Source organism: Cornus florida, unplaced genomic scaffold, assembly GCF_030987335.1.
Source record: "Cornus florida cultivar Cherokee Brave unplaced genomic scaffold, ASM3098733v1 CherokeeBrave_3.0.0_Hap2_Chr05, whole genome shotgun sequence".
Classification (NCBI taxonomy): Eukaryota; Viridiplantae; Streptophyta; class Magnoliopsida; order Cornales; family Cornaceae; genus Cornus; species Cornus florida.
The window spans coordinates 35,566,136-35,586,630 of NW_026775575.1; the positions used below are offsets into that span (position 1 = coordinate 35,566,136).

A 20,495-nucleotide genomic window follows, 5' to 3' on the forward strand; every position below is an offset into this window, starting at 1 on the left:
CTATTTAAATTTATTAAAACCCAAACCTAGTCCCTATTTAATGTTTAGGAATCTTAGGCATGTTTCTACGTTCCATCATTCCACAGATATGAAAAATACATAATTTAAACATGTAAAAATTCACATAAGAAATCAAATCAAAATCATGCATTTTATCAATTCATAACACAAGAACAGATATGAACCAATTTCATAAAACTTATGTTCTAACCCAATTAAACATGCATAATTATTTAATATTATGTGTTTAATAAATTCTGGAATTTCCTAGGCATGTACAGAAACACGAATCAAAGGGAAAGAGATAGAAGAAGAACTTGCCTTAAACTTTCGGATCGAAAGTTAAACTTCTTCTTCCTTGATCTTCTCTCTACAGGATTTTTCTCCTCATTCCTTCCTTTTCCTCCTTCCTTCTCTAACACTATCCCTCTAGTATATATCACGTGAATATTTCTAACCCCCTTTTACAACCTATAGCTATATATTTATAGGCTAAATAAAATAACCCTAACCCTTTTCCCAATCCAAGTCAACTAAAAAAAAAATAAAAATAAAAATATTAAAAAGGTAAACAAAATATGTTACGTATATAATTTATGTATATGTTTATTAAATAAATAAATTATACACATTCCATTATTTATTAATGGATTATTCATAATATTTAAGTTACCATAATATTATAAAGTAACTTAAAACATAACACGTATCAAATCTATGTATATTTTTATTATTTAAATAAACATATACATCAGATTAAATATTACTACCCAAATTACCATAAAAGTTATTAATAAATTACTTTCTCTTTTATATATATATATATATATATTAAAAAGGTAAGTAAAATATGTTACGTATATAATTTATGTGTGTAATTAATGTATATGTTTATTAAATAAATAAATTATACATATTCTATTATTTATTAATGGATTATCCAATAATACTTAAGTTACCATAATATTATAAAGTAACTTAAAACATAACACGTATCAAATCTATGTATATTTTTATTATTTAAATATAAAACATATATATCAGATTAAATATTACTACCCAAGTTACCATAGAAATAATTAGTAAATTACTTTCCTTTTTATACATGTATATAATATATATACATACATTATCCATGGGTAATAATCCATACATATCCAACCTCCTATCCAAGTAGTCCATGTGACCCAATTGGTTGACCCATTACTACTAACCATAACCATAAAAGAAAAATAAAATAAAATAATAAAAGAAAAGAAAACATTTAATTTACAATTAATCAAAACACCATTTAAGCACATAATCTAATTAATCAATTAACACATAGACAAATACAAATAATACATAGACACATAATCAAATAATCAAGTAATACCTAATTCAATTAAACACATAAGCAATTAGTCAAAAAATTAATTAAATAATTAAAAAATACAATTAAAATAAATAAATAAATACCGAGACTATCCTTTTAAAATTAGGGGTATTACATCATTCAACCCCTTACTGTCAATCTTAAACAATCCATTCCCTGAATTATGGACATAGCACTTCTTTGCCTTCAACTTTTTTTTCTCCAGTTCATCTTGCACCTTAGGACATAAAACTCCTTCATGCCTATTCATCATCATCTCTATTCTCTTGGAATCTCTCATCAAATACTTATGTACCATCTCAAACATGTAAATAATTGGCTTTTCCCTAACTTTTTCAGTTAACTGTTCCAGCTCTCATACATGTTGTTGCTATTCAAATAACATTTTGAATAAGGATAAAAACCACACTTTGATCACAAGTTGAATGAGATTTTATTTAACCAAGCATATGTATCAGCATTGAGTCTCTTTATGGATTTCATGTGAATCTCAAAGTCCTTTACTGTGTATGCATTTGCAGTATTCCACACTTCTGTTTTTAGTTCCAAGTAGTTCCACTTCTTTTTGAAGTTCTTATGAATATGCCTCACACAAAACCTATGGTCATTGTCATCTGTAAGCTGCTCTAATGAATCAATTAATCCCTGTAATAGTAGTAATGAACTTTGTTAGCATAATCAGTGATAAAGAACATAATATAAATTGATGACATAAATGATTACAATGATACCTTTTGCCTATCAGAGATGAATGTGATTCCAGTGGGGGGACCAATGATTTTCATCAACTCATCAAGAAATTATGTCCATGTTGATTTGTTTTCAGCTTCCACCACTGCCATAGTAATTGGAAAGTAGCTATCATTACCATCTTTTCCAACAGCCCACAGTAACTGCCTTTGGTATTTGGTTTTCAAAAAACACCCATCTAGGCCTACAAAAGGGTTTACACCCTTTTTTATAATCCCTCCACGTTGCATTAAGGTAAAAGAAAAACCTTTTAAATCTGGTTTTACCTTCAATATCAAGCTCTGTCTCAATCTTTATCACACTTCCATGATTAGTGGTCATTAGTAGATTACCATATTCATACACTTTGCTGAACTGATCTTCATGATTACCTTGAATGATCTCTCTTACTTTTCCTTTCATTCTTCAAAATTGGAATCTAGAAACACTAACTTCAAAGTTATCATTGATTGCATCTTCAATAAGGGCATACTTCTAATCTAGATCAAATCTGAATTTATTTATGTATTTTTTGGCAAGCAACGTAGAGGTGGCTTATCTATTTTTATCGACTGGAGGACAGTTAATATGCGTAGGTGATAAATTCTTAAGCGTAAATGCCTTGGTAACACTATTACGGAAAACATGAACCATCCAACCACATTTATTAGCACATGTAGTTGTCACCCTTTTTGTTTCATTTTTTTTGAACCTGAACTCATATCTGTTCTTTAAGGCGTGCTCCCTTAAAGCAATTCTAAAGTCATTTGCATAAGTGAACTTCATTCTAATTGTCAAAGGTTTAGAAATCTCTCTCAACTATTACTTTCAACACAATAATCTTCTTCAGATGAACTGTGGACATTCCACAACTCATCACTTGGTGTATAAACAGATTCCCTACACAAGTCCTCTAAAGCACCCCAAGCATCTATACCTCTATTGCCTTCAGTACCACTGTCATCATCAGTATCTAAAAAAACATGTTCAGCAGTTGCATCTTCAGCATTTGCATGTTCAGTAGTTACATCCTTAGCAGTTATATCTGCAGCTATTGCATCTCCAAATTCAAAATCAAAATCACCAAAATCAAAATCAGAATCCCCAACTTCAACATCAGCATCCCCAACTTCAAAATCACTCTGAAAATCAATGTCAGGATGATTCATTACTTGCATCTTTAATGGCTACATATTCCATATGTAAAGCTCAAGTTCCATTCACATTTCCATCTCCTTCAACTGGGCCCACATCATTAAGTGCAAATATCTTAACAATTGAAAACCTCTTGTACATTTCAAATATGTCTAAAACACCTTTATCACCTTGCATCAGTATAGTAGTTCCATCATTGGGATTTCTATAGTACACTGGACTTTTAGGATTAAAACCAATATTTTTCAACATTCCCTCAATCTCTATGTAAGACATCATGTCAGGATCATTATCATCATAACACTTTACAATGCTATAAGCATAATTCCACTTCTTATCAAAATGACCAGAATGATGAAGTAATCAAAAATAAATGAAAATACCACTAAACACATAAGTGCATGCATATACCAACAAAACACTGATGATATGAATATTCATAAGTGCATGCATATACCAACCAAATTAATGTTTAAAAAAACCTAATCAGATTTTACATAACCCTAATCAGGAAAAACAAAACACTAATAAGATTTTTAAAAACCCTAATCCGTTAAAAACAAAATCCTAATCAGATATTTAAAAACCTAATTTCATTAAAAAAAAAAACCCTAATCAGATTAAAAAAAATCGTTATCAACTTTTTAAAAACCCTTAATCCAATTAAAAAACCCTTATTAGATTTTTAAAAATCCTTTCATCAACATTAATCACACATAACAACATACCGGAGCCATCAAATTTGTTTGTTTATGGTAAACCCTTACTTTTTAATGGAGATTCAAGGACCTACAGAGCATTAACAGAAGAAGTGGTCCATTTCATTATTAAAGAAGTGAATTTTTTTTTCTTCTGAAAAACAAGTCCGACAACAAGAATCTTGACTTTACAAGCCACAAACAAACAAAAATATACCTTACATGACCGACATAATCAAAATCAAACAAAAAAAGCCCTAGCTTTTGGATACATACCATTGTGCTTGGATTCCACATATCGCGACAAATAAAACAAAGTCAAGAAGGATTTATGCCGCTTGTACAACTAGTCACTTTCAACACAAATACGTCTCTATTGTATATATATATATATATATATATATATATATATATATATAGAGAGAGAGAGAGAGAGAGAGAGAGAGAGAGAGTGGCAGAAAGAGAAAGTGAAGTGTGTAAAGTGAAGCAACAAAAGACAGAGTGTGAATGCCCTAAGTGTGAATATGCCCTAACTTCAAACGATGTCGTATTGACAAAGGGTTTCTTTGTCTTTTCACATTTTATGTTATATTATTAGTTTTTTTAAATCATAGATAGAGGGCTGTTTTAGTTTTTTTGTAGCTCCGATACCGGACAATAGCGGTCAACACCCAAAATGCATTAATTCACACCATTTTTAAAGTATAGGGGAGTTGAACAAACAATGGGTGGTTATACGCACTATATTAATATCGTAGGGGCGTAAAGCGCATGCGAGCCTTGTTTACATGCTATATATAAATTACATAATTCCTTTCATTTGGTAAGTCAAATTAAATCTAGAACAAGTATTGAATCAATAATTTTCAAGAATCAGTGACCACTATTGCTGAGGTGAGCACTCTTCATGGCCACATCTATTGCTGCAAAAACACGAGAAGCAGCAAAGCAAGAAAAAAGCTAAATACAATGGCAGCTCCACTCATTCTGTAAGCATCACTTGGAAGCACAGTAGGAAGTGAGCACTCTTCACCATTGAAGTACACTTTAGTTGGAAACCCATCCCCACGAGCCACATTAATTCCAGGAGTCGTCTTCTTCGTAAACAATATCACCGATTGTTGAGTACCAGGAACCCGGGGATCTTTCTTCGGATTCTTTCCATCTGTTTCCGCTAGAAGATAGCTTAGGCCTTTAACACCCTGCATAAATATTGTATTATTCGAACTAGGCACAACACTTCCGTTAAAGGAGTACACCTTCTCGAAGCCAGGCACAGCTTTGTCCAGCTGCACTGCAGCAAACCAATCCTCGAACGCAGCTTCCCCCCAATTGAAAAGCGTCATTCGCACAGACCATCCGCCTCTGTAATCCGAGTTCAAGTGCCAGTTGATGCTGACCCCGCAGTTATCTCCACAAGGCAGTGGATTTGGCAAGTCCCAATTGTTCAGATCAGCCCAGGACTTTGCTAGTTTAGTCCGGTTCTCGAATGGGAGGAGAAGAGCATCAGGACGCAGGAGCAGCGACTGTGCTGAGGCGCTGCATACGTTGCTCGGGCTGTTGTTGCAGCCACAAGCACAAGTATTGCATGGAACAACAGAATCATTGAAAAATGACGAGAATGAGACACAGCATTTTGGGGATTCCACCTTCGAATGTGTTATGTTGCACACTACTTGCCAGCTTGCAATTGCTGCGGATTCTGAAGGTAGCCCAGTAGGGTCCGGGAAGAGGCTTGGGGTTACACGAACCGGAGAGCCACATTGGTAATCCGTGTTGTGTGTGCTGTTGATCTTCCAATTCTGGGGTGGGGTAAGCTGAGTTCTGTTGATGTCAGGTGGCATTTTGTAAACTTGCATTTGGAAAACTGATTTGGACTTGCTCGGGTCCATGGAAGGCGGTAAGATTGTGCCATTGCGACAACAGAAGGGAATTGACCCGAGGATTGCGTCATTTGTCTTGAAAAGTGGGAGATCAAGAATAGTTGGCCTTCTCTCACAGTTCAAGGCTGTCGAAAAATCGATGTCCTTGTAGTACTCGCCCTGCCTGCCAAAGATGCAGTCCGTTGTGTCAACCACTTTCGGGTAAGCTCCTTTCATGCTATTGATGAACTCATCCCTCATCCACTCCCAGCTCAATTGCCAACTATCAAGACGGCGAATGGGGTTGTGGTTCGAGACTGTGACCTGTGCCCAGTAATAGGATTCATACGACCTGATCACATCATACATTATGGTTAGATCACCTTCTTGACGGGGCAGCAAATTTTCAACCAGAGTAGTGTTGGGTGCAGCTGCGTCCTTCATGCAGCACAAGTGGATCTCATTAGCTGCACACACCACACCAACGAATAATAAACACATAAAATTGCAAAATCACACATGTTTCCTCTATCTATTATAGTTTTTTGGTTAAAGAATTAAACAAACATGTGGTGCTTTTTGTACACACACATTGTCTGCTCAGCAGCATTGGGGTTCTATTATATGTATATACACACACATCCACTGTTTTAAAGTTCATGTTCCTTCCAAAAACAGAGGTGGTCTCACACCAACCCCGATCTTCTTGGTTAGCAGTGCAACACGCTACATTACAGCCGTACTTACTGATCTCTCAGATATTGAATGTGGTGGTAGGCCTACATGATGGATGATCAATATCGAGAATACGATATTCGGGTATTATAGATGTATTATAGAATTTCTACACTCACGCAATATATTACATTGAATTATAATGCCTTTATGCAGTTGTTAGCTGTAACAATTAAAATTTATCCAATTTAAACACACTAAACAAAACAGACCTAAAATTGCACAAGGGATGATCTCAGGTCTCACACACCGCTTCAAACATGTTTATAATCTTAAATTCCTTAATTCTATCAATACCACTATCCCCATGACACAAAAAATTGACTGTTTTTTTTTTTAATAAAAAAAAAAATTGGAAGTTCATAGTTAAAATTAAAATAAATAAAAAAACAGAAAATAGAAAATTCGTAAATCAATAGAGAATCAAAACTTGTTTACCTTGCTTAGTGGGACCAGGACAAACGAACCCATAATTGGCCAGAGTGAGAGTAGAAGGCAGTGGAACATACGGAGCTCCAATTCCAAACTGGGTCCCCACCAATTCGACCCGAGCTTGCATCTGATTCTCATCTCCGGCTGTCTGAGCCGCCGACTTGAGGTCCGTCACCGGATACCCAACAAAGACCGTCCCGTTACTGACATCCGCCGGAAGTGACGTGCCGTCCGCCAACACGGCATTCGAAGCAGAGACCAAGAATTCCCGGTTCTCGAACCCGACAGAGACCCGCCATGACTTGAGCTCCTCGAGACCATTGTTGAGAATTGTGAGGGTGGACTGGAACCTGTAGGGTTGGTGGGTCGGGTCAGAGTGGAGTACCCTGGGAGGGATAAGATGACCTGTGTTATAGGCGTATGATATGAATATGCCATTGCATGTTTGATTGGGTGGTGGTGGTGCTTGTTGAGAGATTGAAATTGGTAGAGAAATTGTGATTGTGAAGAGTAACCCAACCAAAACAGAGTAAAGATTAACCATGTTTGGTCTGAAAAAGGACTCCGACGTGATCAAGAGATTGAACTCTGTAGAGAGGATATATATATATACATATATAGATATATATTGGATACAAGTTCTGTGAAAGGGTGTTTGAACTTCTTTTAAGAGTTTGTTTGTATAATAGTTAATGTCGTGCCGGCTTTGAGTGGTTCTACTTGTCCTGTGTGACATGAACGGGCAAAGAACTGGTCTTCGTATTTTGTCTTTGCCTTAAAAACAATCTCATATTAAAATTTGTAGCATAGTTTGACTCCACAAGACAATGACATTTGGGTTAAGAATTGGACCATATGAGACCATTTTTATACATGAATATCATATAATATGTTACTTTTTCTAGGATTGCAAAAAGTTTGATTTTCAACAGTAATTTTCTAGGACGGTTTTATGGACTATTTTTTTTATCCCTCATATTTAATAGTTTTAATAATTAGGTTTCTTATTTTATTTTTTCATAATTTGTAGAGAAAGTTTAATTTTAAATAGTTTCTTTATATTTTTTTAGTTTTCTTATTCTATTAGTTTGCTTATATTTTTATTTTCATTAGGCAATATATATATATTTTTTAAAAGTATCATTTTTTTAGTGATTTAATTTCTTATTTATTATAAATATGCATGTATTTCATAAAGCAAAGTTTAACCATTGATTAATAATATTTTTTATTTATTATAAATATGCATGTACTGCATAAAGCAAAGTGAGTTTTCTCTCTACATATTTTATAAATTCAAAGTTGTTTTTTTTTATTATTATTATTTATTATTGAACTTTCATAGCTTCTAGGCTCAAGTGCTCAACCAAGTCTTTCAATGGACAACTGAGACATTTTTTCCCAAAAGAATGAACTATTAGCAAGTCAATGATTTGGTGGTTGTGTTTTTGAAAATTCAGTTAAAAAAAAAATTGAGGCAATAGTTACCTAAGCCTGTAAAAAAATTCATTCCTTTATTTCTAACAACTGCGTTACCATGTCTCTTCTTGTATCAATCTCTTTCTTGAAATACCCTTTTAATTACTCAATGTATATATACCTGTATTTATTCTCAATCGATTAGTAATACAAAGTGTGAAAATTTTCACCATTCAAATATATACTCTTTTATCTCTATCATTTTATAAATTATTATTATTATTATTTTTATTCCTATTATTTTGCAAGATTTGAATGGTAGAGCAGAAATGCCTCAACTGGACTGTGTTACAAGCCCTTCAAACCAACATGAAATTTGGCCCATTAAAGCCTACATAACATTTAGCCCATCCAAATACCATGACATATATAAAACCACCTTCCAAATAGTCAAATATTTCATTGAGAGTTGGTAGCAACCACTCAATGCTTTGCTTCAAGTTGATTTTATCCACACTTAATTTGATTAGTAATATGCGGAATTTTTTGGTGTAGTGGAAAAACCCAATCCTCCAAAACTAAATGAAGTCACAACTAAAATAGCTTGGAGATTGGAAACATAAAATAACTAAAATAACGGGGTCTAAGTTATAGAAATCTCGAAACATTTAATACTTCCCTCCTCGCTAAAATAGCTTGGAGATTTGAATTCGGGGATAATTCGCAGGTATGCAACATTCTCAAGCAACGTTATTTTAAAAATTGCTCCTTTCTGGATTCAGTTTGTAAAAAAACGTGCCTCTTGGATTTGGGGAAGTCTTGCCGCAACAAAAGATGTGATCAGAAGAGGTTTAAAATGGCGAATTGGAAATAGGGAAGATGTTAATTGCTGGTTAGATCCTTGGCTCCCAGGTAATCAAAATTTCAAGGTCTACTTCCATACCAAATGCCTCTATTTCCAAGGTGTCGGAGTGTGATAGTTCCTAATTTCAGAGTTATGGGTTGATCAAGTCCATGTCCAAAACCAAGGGATATCAAACAATTAATAATAAGTAAGTACATAATACAAAAGAATAAAAAAATAAAGCTGAAAGGAAAACTAAATAATAATTAAATAATTAAATCCTCCAAATAAAATCCAATAAATAATAATCTCCTCAATGTAAATATCCAACTCCTCTTATACCAATACAACTCGGAAATCCATAATGTACACCCCTAATAAAAATCCTCACTAAAATGATAACAGAAATAAATCTCTAAAACTAAAGATTGAAAACATGAGATAGATCCTACGTAGATGACCAGAAGAGTGATGACAGTTGGTCTCTGCTCTGCACAAACAATTTTTACGCCTGATACTAATGAACACCTGAAAAATAATAGTGAGTCAGGCCCACGAACAAGTCATTTTTATTACATCCCAAATAGAGACCCAATACACGAATACATCATAGTCAACTCATACAATAACTACGTAGTCCGTATTTACATATAGATACACACTAATACTCCAGTGATGATAACTGGTCTCTACTCTGCACAAACAATCTCTACGCCTGATACTGACGAACACCTGAAAAATAATAGTGTGTAGGCCCCTGAATAAGTCCTTTCTACTACATCCCAAACAGAGACCTAATACACGAATACATCATAATCAAATCATATAATAACTATGTAGTCCGTATTATGCGCGCTGTAGTCCGTATATATACATATGGCAAGTAGTACACTTGGAGACAAAAATAACAATGTCCCTCTTCATACTTGCCCACCAAACTACAAGATTTGAAATTGTATATGTATATTTTTAACAGTTTTGGTGGGCAGGTATGAAGAAGGACATTGTTATTTTTGTCTCAATAACTATGTAGTTCTTTCTACTACATCCTTATGAGGAAAGATAGACCTTTCTGAATAGGGACATTGTTATTTTTTGCAATTAACCCAAAAGACAATCTTGCAATATCATTTTGTGATCAATGCTGAAACAGAGGGTCATTTTGCCGAAGATGACGACGTCGATGTAAAATTCGGAGCCACGAATAGGTTTATATCAGTGTCGGTGGTGAGATTGAGTGGTGGAAAGAATGGGTGGAGAGGGAATGTATAAAATTCCCTCTTAGAGCCAATGAATGAGCGGTGGAAAGAATGGGTGGAGAGAGAAACAAATAGGTTTATGCCTCTGTTTACTTGGTGGAAAAGGTGCTTGCTGGAAGGCCTTTTCAATCAATCTATGGACATTCTCGTCACTTCCTCCGGGCACTTGAATCCAAATCTCTGGCCGCTTCTGTAGCAAGGGCTATTAATGTTGTCATCTTCTTGGTTGGCTTTTTCAAGATTTGTTCAACAATCAAACAGGTTTAGGAATGGAAAGAGAAACTATCGGTGGTGTGGTGGTGGAGTGGTGTTATGGTGCTTCCGGATTGTGCCTAAACCATGTCTCTGCCTCCTTCAATTCGCGATCTGTGCAGTTGTGGGGTAGGGGTGAATGTGGGTCTGGTGGTGGTGGTTGTGGGGGTGAGGGTGTGTTCGGTGGTGTTAAGGCGGTTGATGGTGTGGTGCTTCCGAATCGTGCCTGAGCCACGTCGCTGCCTCCATCGATTCGCAATCTGTGAGGTTGTGGAATGGGGGTGAGGGTGGGTCTGCTGGTGGTGGTTGTGGGGGTAAGGGTAGGTTTGGTAGTGCTGAGGCGGCCGCCGGTGTTGGTGGATCGGTGGTATGGTGCTTACTGACGGCGTTGTGTGCTATGCGTATATATAAATATGTATGTGTACGTATATAAATGTATGTGTTTATATATATATATATATATATATATATATATATATATAATTTGTAAATTTATAGAAAAATTAGGGATATTTTAGTCTTTTAATCTATTTTTTTAGGGTAAAATGTTGTTTTAATTCATTTTACATCATGTCAAAATTGTTGAAGTAACAGTTGGGGTGTTAGTGAAAAATGGAATAAAAGTTTGTAATGTGAGTGATAATTATTTTCGAAAGATGTTTGAAGGTGAAAAATGGCCAAACTTGAGGGGGTGAGAGTGAAATAAACCCTTGTCTTTTTAAAAAATTAGGGGAAAAATTGTCTTTTTACATATTTTAAATGGATACTGTGATGGAAAAGCAAGAATGGACCTAAGTGATAGTTATTTTCGAAAGATGTTTGGTAGTGAAAAATGGCTAAACCTGAAGGGGTATGAGTGAAATTAACCCTAATACTTTTCCGTGGGGCTGTATAAACTGTTTGGGAGACCTTAAAAAAGATATTCCTTTCACTACCAACACTTACTTCAGAGATGACTTCTTTCTCTAGTAGAGGAATTTAATTGTAGCCTTATTTTCATATTCAAAAGGGAGAAGGAATCCTAAAAGTTTTCCTCTCAAACAGGTAGAAAGCAAAGTGCACACTTAGAGCTACCTGCATTGAGGAGACATTTGCTCCTGTTGCACGTCTTTTCGTCATTGGGGACTTTTTTAGATGGATGTTAAGAATGCATTTCTCAATGGCGATTTACTTAAGGAAGTGTACATGCAACCTCCTCTAGGTTATTCTCATTCTCCTAATAAGGTTTGCCAACTTAGACATGCTTTGTATGGTCTCAAATTGGCATCGCGAGTTTAGTTTGCCAAATTCAGTCAGACTGTCTCTCGACTTGGCTACTCTGCTAGTCGTTATGACTCTGCTTTATTTGTTTGATGCACTAATCGAGGTATCATTCTCCTTTTACTTTATGTTGATGATATGATCATCACTGGAGATGATTTGACGGGAATTCAGGAACTCAAACAGTTTCTTAATCATCAGTTCGAGATGAAGGATCTTGGACCCCTTGGTTATTTTCTTGGTCTTAAGATAATTACATCTACAGATGGTTACTATCTTATTCAGGCAAAATACATATCTGATCTTCTCTCGAAATCGGGTCTAACTGACCGCAAGATTGTTGATCCCTTGAGCACAACACAATACTTAATCTATATGATGGAGAATCTCTTCGAGATGGTAGTTTGTATCGCCAATTGGTAGGTAGTCTCTTTTATCTCACTGTCATTTATCCTAACATCTCTTATAACGTCCACATAGTTAGTCAGTTCATAACTACCGCTCGGTTTACTCATTTTGCTGCCGTTCTTCGCATCCTTCGTTATCTCAAAGGCATTATGTTTTATGGACTGCATTTTCTTCTCAGTCATTGTTTGTTCTTCGTGCCTATTTAGATGCAGACTGGGTAAGAGGCCCTACAGATCGTTGTTCCACCATAGGCTATTGTTTCTTTCTTGGTGATTCACTTATCTCTTGGCGCAGCAAGAAACAAACCGTGGTTGCTCGATCTAGCACAGAAACTGAATACAGGGCGTTTGTTGATACTACTTCTGAGCTTCTGTGGTTGCGTTGGATCCTTCAAGACATGAGAGTTTCTTCATCCACTGCCACTCTTATCTATTGTGATAATAGGAGTGTAATCTCGATTTTACACAATGATGTTTTTCACGAGCGAACTAAACACATTGAGATTGATTGTCATTTTGTTCGTTATCATCTTCTTCAGAAGACCTTACAGTTGCGGTCCATCACTTCACATGATCAGATCGCTGATGTTTTCACCAAATCGCTTCCGCTATGCTGCTTTCAAAATCTCATTTCCAAACTCAAGATGGTTTCATTTAATCCACCTTTATTTTGAGGGGACTGTTACAATATATTCTAGAATATATTATTACCATGTTTAGGTTTACCATATAAGGTTTTGGGTTTTCTTGCTCTCCACATATCTCGTCATCTATATAAACCCCTCTGCATTTTCATATCTCACACATCAATACAATATATAATTTCTCTTTTTTATATACAACTTGTTCATTTCAAAAAAGATAAAGATCAGTTAGAGGAGTTGTATCATCTACAATACAACACAGGTATTGTACTACAATGAAGGGCTCAGATAATTTGCAGTACAGTACAGTATTCCATTACTAAACACTATTTCTGTCTCTGGCTAGCAATCCAAGTGAAATTACGGACTCAAGGTAAGCCATCATTATCCTAGTGCTTGTGCTTTATGCCTTGGAGCAGTACAGAGTCATGGATAACTCTTTCATCAATGTCCATACTCCAAGGCGATTCGGAATGGGTTAGAGCATAAATGTGGGTTTATGAACCCTAATTCATGGCAACAGTTCCTAATTTAGGCATCTTCAAATTGAAAACATAAATTGAAGTCAAGTCAAATTCTCACTTGGAAACTTACATTGGCATGTTTTGTCTACCATGTATAGAGGGAGAGAAATAACCGAATTTTTAGAAACAAATGCCTATTTCCTCTGCATACTTTAAATGCTGTAATCAATTCGATGAGACTAAGGATTTTCTCAATCAAGAAGTGTACGTGTACATATGCTGATCAGATCGTTAATGAATGGAACTTACCAAGCTCATTCTATGATCACCACCGCCACCGCCACCACCACCACCACCACCACCATTACCAGTGCAGATCGTCTGGGGTTTTTTTTGTTTACACATTGGGGATATGCCCCTCTTATAGTTGTAATTTTATTTTTATTACCTTTCGAAACAAAAAAAAATTAATTTCATTTAATCTCATTTATTTACCCAAAAAAAGACATGATATAATGGACTAAGTCTACTTTGATTTTGAATACAACAAGTTAAGAATTTTTATTTATTTTACTTTTTTTAAATTTATAAAATGATACATGTTATTATTTTATTGTCACATTAGAGTATCTAAAATTAAAAAATCATGTAGAACATATATAATGATTGGAACTATTTACCCACGAGTCTTTGTTGTTTTGCATGTGTAACGGGCTTGTTCAAAATCAAACCATTGTCTAATCATTTTTTACTTTACTTTTAAATACTTGCACTCTACATTTCAAGTAATAGGGGTATATAATAAAAAAAATTAATTCAGATGAAAATTTGTGAAAGAGAAAGGATGATTCATCCATTCTATTATAATTTCTTTCTTTATATCATTTCTACTAGACAAAGGAAATTTGTTGCTTCCTTTCTATTTTTCTTCCAACCCTTTTCCTTCCTACCGAACAAAACATTAGGCGATTGCACTGATGATTTTATATATAAGTTACATCCATCTTGTAACAAAACTATGCACACATAAGCAATCAAAGATAACACCTTGCAACTAGCCGAACTAGTGCCAAACGTTTGAACAGCTTTTCAACTAAGTAAATCCACCGCTAGTGCATTTTATCATTATTTCTTGCAATTGATTAAAGAAAATTCCTATATTTTCTTCATCTTTTCAATTAGAAATGGCTGGGCTAACAAATCTTCTTTAGTAGATGAGGTCAGTTTAGACTATTTTTCTTAATCTTTGGTTTGCAATATAAGGATCCATTTAGTACTACCAAATTTGTTTGGGAACTCTGAGTAATACTCTATCGTGTCTTGAGCCAAGACCCGGTTCATAAGAAAAGACAAAAACCCGACTCCAGATCCAAACGACTATACAATCAAATCAAGCGCCTTAACCTTGGACCCCAAAAATGAGCTACCTGGCCATTTGGACCGGTCCAAGTTTTTTCTGCACCAGTAGGGCACTCCCATTTGGACTTCAAACAGTTGGTGCTTGGACCGGTCCAAAGTGGGCAGTCCCACTTTGTGCCTGGGGAAATTTTCCTCCATTCTTTTCTAAATTGCACCTTATCAATTCCATCTAAAATGCAACCTAAAAGAGCACTTCAAAAAGTATCAAAGAGGCCTAGAGACAATTTAGAAGCATAGCCAAGAATCAATTTCACCTAGTCTCATCAAATTAAATCGATTCGTAAGTAGAATTTTAACATCTCCTTCAATTCACACATGATTTTGATTCAAAACTCAAGAGTCACAAGTAAGAGTTTCTAGTCATTAAAGATGAACCAGAATGCAATTATAACATGGTCTCGCATCATTTAATCAAGTCTATCAAAAGTAGCGTGCGAACAATCATTAACTCATGGCATCCTTAGTTCTGAATTACATATTCGAATGAATAAACAAAAAGGAAGCAATTAGAATAAGTTTACCTATAATAGGGGCCAAGGGTAGAAATTACAAGGGTAGAACGATTCTCTTGCCATTCTCCCTCCCCGGGATATAGATTAAAAAGTAAACTTATTAATGCACCGTTTTAATGAGAGCAACACTTGTTCAAATCTCATCGAATTAAATCAATTGCTCAAAAATGTGATCCACATCCCAAGGACGTCTAAGTATCGCCCGTGGCGTGCTCCTTGCCTGTAAAATGATGGGTGAGCAAACTAGTCCAATAGATGGTATCATAAACAACTTAATATGTCGTTCCACAAGCCATTCAAACACATGACATGCTCCCTAATGTCTAGTTCACTAGCATTAAAAATTTTCATCTTATAAATACGTATTAAGGCATAGTTCACAAGATGAACAAACGGTAGGCATTTCATATTATCAACATCAATTAAGGAGCAATCACACATCCATAATGAAATCGTTATAATTATATCTCAATTTCCACAATTAGGCTTGCAGCCAAAGTATCGGTCGCAATTGCAATGTAACTAAATAGGGTCCGTATCAGCGTTATGTAACCGAATCGGTTATCGAAATATTGAATTTTTTTATATCCCTAATGCCCAAAATACACAGATAGACTTTTTATCACATAATTCCATAAATATGGGTTTTTAATGAATTTTAATGATTTTTATTGAATTTTTTAAAAACATTTAACACAAGTAATAATCTATTCATTAATTTTTTATCAATGTCATAATTAAAAGGCCTATCAATTAAATTTTTACGAAATTAATGAATAAGTAAAATCAGTTAATAGATTTTATTTAATATTTGAAGATCATTTAACAAAAATAGTTAACTATTCATGAATTAAAGAGTTATTTATTTCATTTTTAATTAGCAATCATAATATTATAATTAAAATTAGGAAAAAACAAAAAGTGAGGACATTTTATTATATTTACTTGAGCTACAGTATAAAAACAATATGTTAGATAATGACTAATATCCATGATTTTGAAGAAAAAAAATTACAAACCATCCTTTTTTAGCCAATAAGAATAGAAAAGATAAAAAGATGGGAAATAGTACAACTAAAAAGAAAGAAAAGAAGATTCATAAAGATATTATAAATATTTTTGTTGGAGTTTTAAAACCAAAAGGTGCTTGTGTTATAGTGATAAATGCCTCTCTCAAGTTAAGGCCTAATTTGGTGCGGTGGAATGAAATGCAAAAAAAGTGGAATGGAATGGCTTTTATTCCATTCTTGTGTTTGGTGTCCAATTTTAAACTTGGAATCGTCATTCTTCACCATTCTTGGAAAATGGTCATTTCATCAAAATCATTCCATCTTTTCACAAAAGGAATGACCATTCCATTCCAACTTTAGAAAAATACAAACTAAAAAAATATTAAAAAATAAAACCTAACAAATTACAAACCCACGCATCACCATCTCCTCCATCAAACAAACCGTCGACATCATCACATCCTCTGTCAAACCCACCGCCGGCATCATCACCTCCTCTCTCAAACCCACCGCCGGCATCATCACCTCCTCTCTCAAACCCACCGCCGGCATCATCACCTCCTCCATCAAACCGCCGCCGTCATCATCTCCTCCATCAAACCCACCACCGGCATCAACATCTCCTCCATCAAACCCACCACCTGATCTTGAACTTCAAAGTGATGGACCAAGACACAAGTTAAAAAAAAAAAATAAATAAATAAAAAAAGAAGATCTGAAGCCTTTTCGTGATACTTTCCAAATCTGTTTACATAAGCTTTTTCATTGATTTTGTGAAAAAATTGCTGAAACCATTCTTTCCAAATCAGATCCGTCCTCCTCACCCGATCGCACTGAAGTTTGTAAATCGGATCACCATTCTTTCCATTGCCTTTTCTCGCCCCAATCTCCAACACCTCACTTGCCTAGTTTCTACTTTCTCTCTCTATCTATTGCCCCAATTTCATTCTTACATACCTGTTTCTATCCACTGTTTCTACTTTCTCTCTCTATCTATTGCCCCAATTTCATTCTTACATACCTATTTCTATCCACTGGATTGGAAAAATTTTGATGTTAATTTTTTAGTTAAACTTTTTATTTATTTATTAATGATAAAGATAATTTGGAAAAAACAATATAAATGATGAATAAGGTAAAACATTATAAATTTAATCCATTTTTATTTTTAGTCCAACCAAACAAATAAACGAAAATTATTATTTTACTTTTGTACATTCCATTCTATGTTTGCAATCAAACAAGAGAATGTGAATCATAATTCCCACTCTATTCCATTCCCACCTCTATTCCCATTCCATTCCAATTCATTCCACCACACGAAACTAGCCCAAACCCCCACTTATTTTGGTAGAAAACTTCTAATTGGTAAAACAAGTTCTGGGTATGGGCCGGTTTGGGCTCGGCCTAATACTTCAAAAATGCCCGGTTCAGACAAAAATCGGTACTTACAGGAGTGTAACAGGTACGCCTGCGAATCCATATACCATCTGGTTTACCGGAGTGTAACGGGTACTTAAAAATTGGCCGGTTCGTAGTCGTACACCTGCAAATCCGTACGGCATTCGGTTTACCGGGTGTAACAAAATCAGATGATTGAAACCCGTTCAGTGAACCATGATTAATACATGAAGGAAGGTCACATTTCCAAATCAACAAAGGCTGGGAGCACACGCATTCAAATAGCCCCTCTCAGAATTGTTGGTACGCCCCTCTCAGAATTGTTGGTTGGCTGACTGACTCAAATAGCCCCTCTTTCCGTATGATTGAATGCTTGCGCCCGATAAGTGTTAGCCTTGGGGAGAATTTTCCTAGATACCCAAAGAATTGTTTCGCGTTGGATCCCAACTGTAAGGCTTAGGAGAGAAAACGCAGGTGGAAAGCTTTGTAAAGCGGCTTTCACTAAAGCTTTTTGCTAAGTCCTCTTAGTCAGACTCCGGCACCGGGGCCATTCTATTATCTCTAAGGTATGTAGGGGCAGAATAGAGGCTTTCAGGGCCGAGGCACCAAAGAATGAAATTCCGATTGGGAAGCTGAGCTCAGTGATGCCAATTCAGAGGTGAATGTGAGTTAGCTCCAAGGTCCTTGGCGACAACGGAGATGATGAAAGGAATTGAACTTGGGTTAAGGCGAGTTCCTCTTCTTCGCATTTGGGAAAACTGAAAAACAGATTACCACATTCCCTGACCGTTAACAGTCAGCTAACTCCATTCCCTGAAGATAAAGTAGTGGATGAGGGAGATACGTAGATCCGCTAAGACCAGGTGAGGAAGATACAAAGATGAAGAATTCACAGACATCCCTTGCCCTTAGCGCCTGTACGAATGATGGCTGCTATAGCGATCCACACAAACAAGGAACGAAGGGTTCGCAGTTGAGTCTCATCCGTTCGAATTCGTTGTGAAACTTGCTCTAGCTTTTGATGTTGAAATGGCTATTCTCGGGGATCCAGAAATCGAGAGAGCTTTCTGTATCAACAAGAGGCTAATGCGCTCTATCAACAAGCAAGAAGTTATGATCCGTTTCAAGTTGATTTGTCTGAGCCTTGGGGAAGGTCCATTCGTTACGACACCTCTTCAGAGAGAGGACCCGCAGAGGGAGCCTTAAGAAATTGGTTCCTTCTTTCTATATGCAGTCCGGTAAAGTAATCTACCCTAGTCTATAGGTAAATCGCCCGAAGCTTCCTTATCTTGTCGCCTTGTCCCTGGCGAAGATCCGAACTCGTCGGTTTGGGGCGTGTTAGAAAAACTGGTTGGAAAAAACACTTCCAGCTCGACCAGTTGAGTGGTTTTGGTGAGCCTTTCTAGTTGCATTGGTTGTACCGAACATTGCCATCAACATTCTCATCAGAACGCGGAGAATGCAGATCACCATTTGAAGAAACTTGTTCATTAGAATCTGAAGTTCAACAAAACTAGGAAGAAGGAGGGGACCCTGGTCTGGTCTCAAGGCATCAAGTAAGGTAAGAAAATAGGTTGTATTTCTTCTTTGTTCCGTGGTCTTGTACACACACGGGACCTTACAACCGGTCCCCTTTTCTGTCTTTCCCACTTGCCTGGACAAAGTGATGCCGGATATAGCTGCAAAAGCAGTGAAGCCTATTTTTGCCCGGAGAGGATCAACAAATTGAGAAACTTCTGTCGGATATACATGGCAAATGAGTCAAATCGGAGTCAGTTGAGTCAAGTCCTTGATTTGATTCTCTTTTCGGTTCCGTGACAGATGCTTTCCCTTTTGTTGATTTTAAGTAGGAAGAGGAACTCAGTGATGGTACAGAGAGTATTTCATCCGCAATCTTTCTTCAAATAGAGTGCACAATTTTGCCTCACCTTTCAAGGAGATCCGATCCCGGCTTAGCGACAGAACGAATCCACGTACCATAAACTCCGGAGTCGCCTACTTACTTGAGGCTCTGCAGAAGAACTCACTCTCAGAATTGTTGGTTTTACTTTTGAAGGTGCGCATTCAATCATACACTGTCCCCCTTGCTTGGCCCTTCCTCGAAGGGGTTGTTGTGTAACAAGTGCATAATGGCCATTGGAACGTCCATGGATTTTATCATCAACTTGATGAATTCATTTCAAGATATAAGGCTTTCCTATTAGAACAGGTTGTTCAAAAGGATCCCCCGTTCTTCCATCAAATATTCTGCTTTTTCCTGGATACTCGGGTTCAAATACCCATGGATTCGCTGTTTGCTTACTAGCTTCATATAATTCAGAAAACACTAGTTTTCTTGAAGCTTCTTGTTCATATCTCTCATCAAAAGGTGCTATTCGATAATGTCTGTCTAGCAGACCCCCCGCTAACCCGAGTGAACATTCAAATATCTGCCCTACATTCATTCTTGAAGGTACTCCTAATGGGTTGAAGACCATATCAACAGGCATTGAGATTGATTGTCAATTCACGAGCGAACTAAACACATTGAGATTGATTGTCATTTTGTTCGTCATCATCTTCTTTAGAAGACCTTACAGTTACGGTCCATCACTTCACATGATCTGATCGCTGATGTT

General features: G+C 36.0%; 1 protein-coding gene across 1 annotated transcript; it reads right to left on the reverse strand.

Moving 5' to 3' along the window:
- Positions 1–4,874: 4,874 nt before the first annotated feature.
- Positions 4,875–7,530, reverse strand: LOC132309137 (COBRA-like protein 7). The gene is made up of 2 exons (XM_059807484.1): positions 6,993–7,530; positions 4,875–6,286 (listed from the first exon to the last, which is right to left on the reverse strand). The coding sequence occupies exons 1-2, from the start codon at positions 7,528–7,530 to the stop codon at positions 4,875–4,877; spliced, it is 1,950 nt and encodes a 649-aa protein (XP_059663467.1).
- Between the last annotated feature and the right edge of the window lie 12,965 nt (positions 7,531–20,495).

Excerpts from the sequence above, each read along its gene's own strand:
- LOC132309137 (XM_059807484.1), bottom strand. The coding sequence starts at position 7,530 with ATGGTTAATCTTTACTCTGTTTTGGTTGGGTTACTCTTCACAATCACA. Across the intron at positions 6,287-6,992 it reads TCCTGGTCCCACTAAGCAAG|CTAATGAGATCCACTTGTGC; the intron begins GTAAACAAGTTT and ends TGGTGTGTGCAG.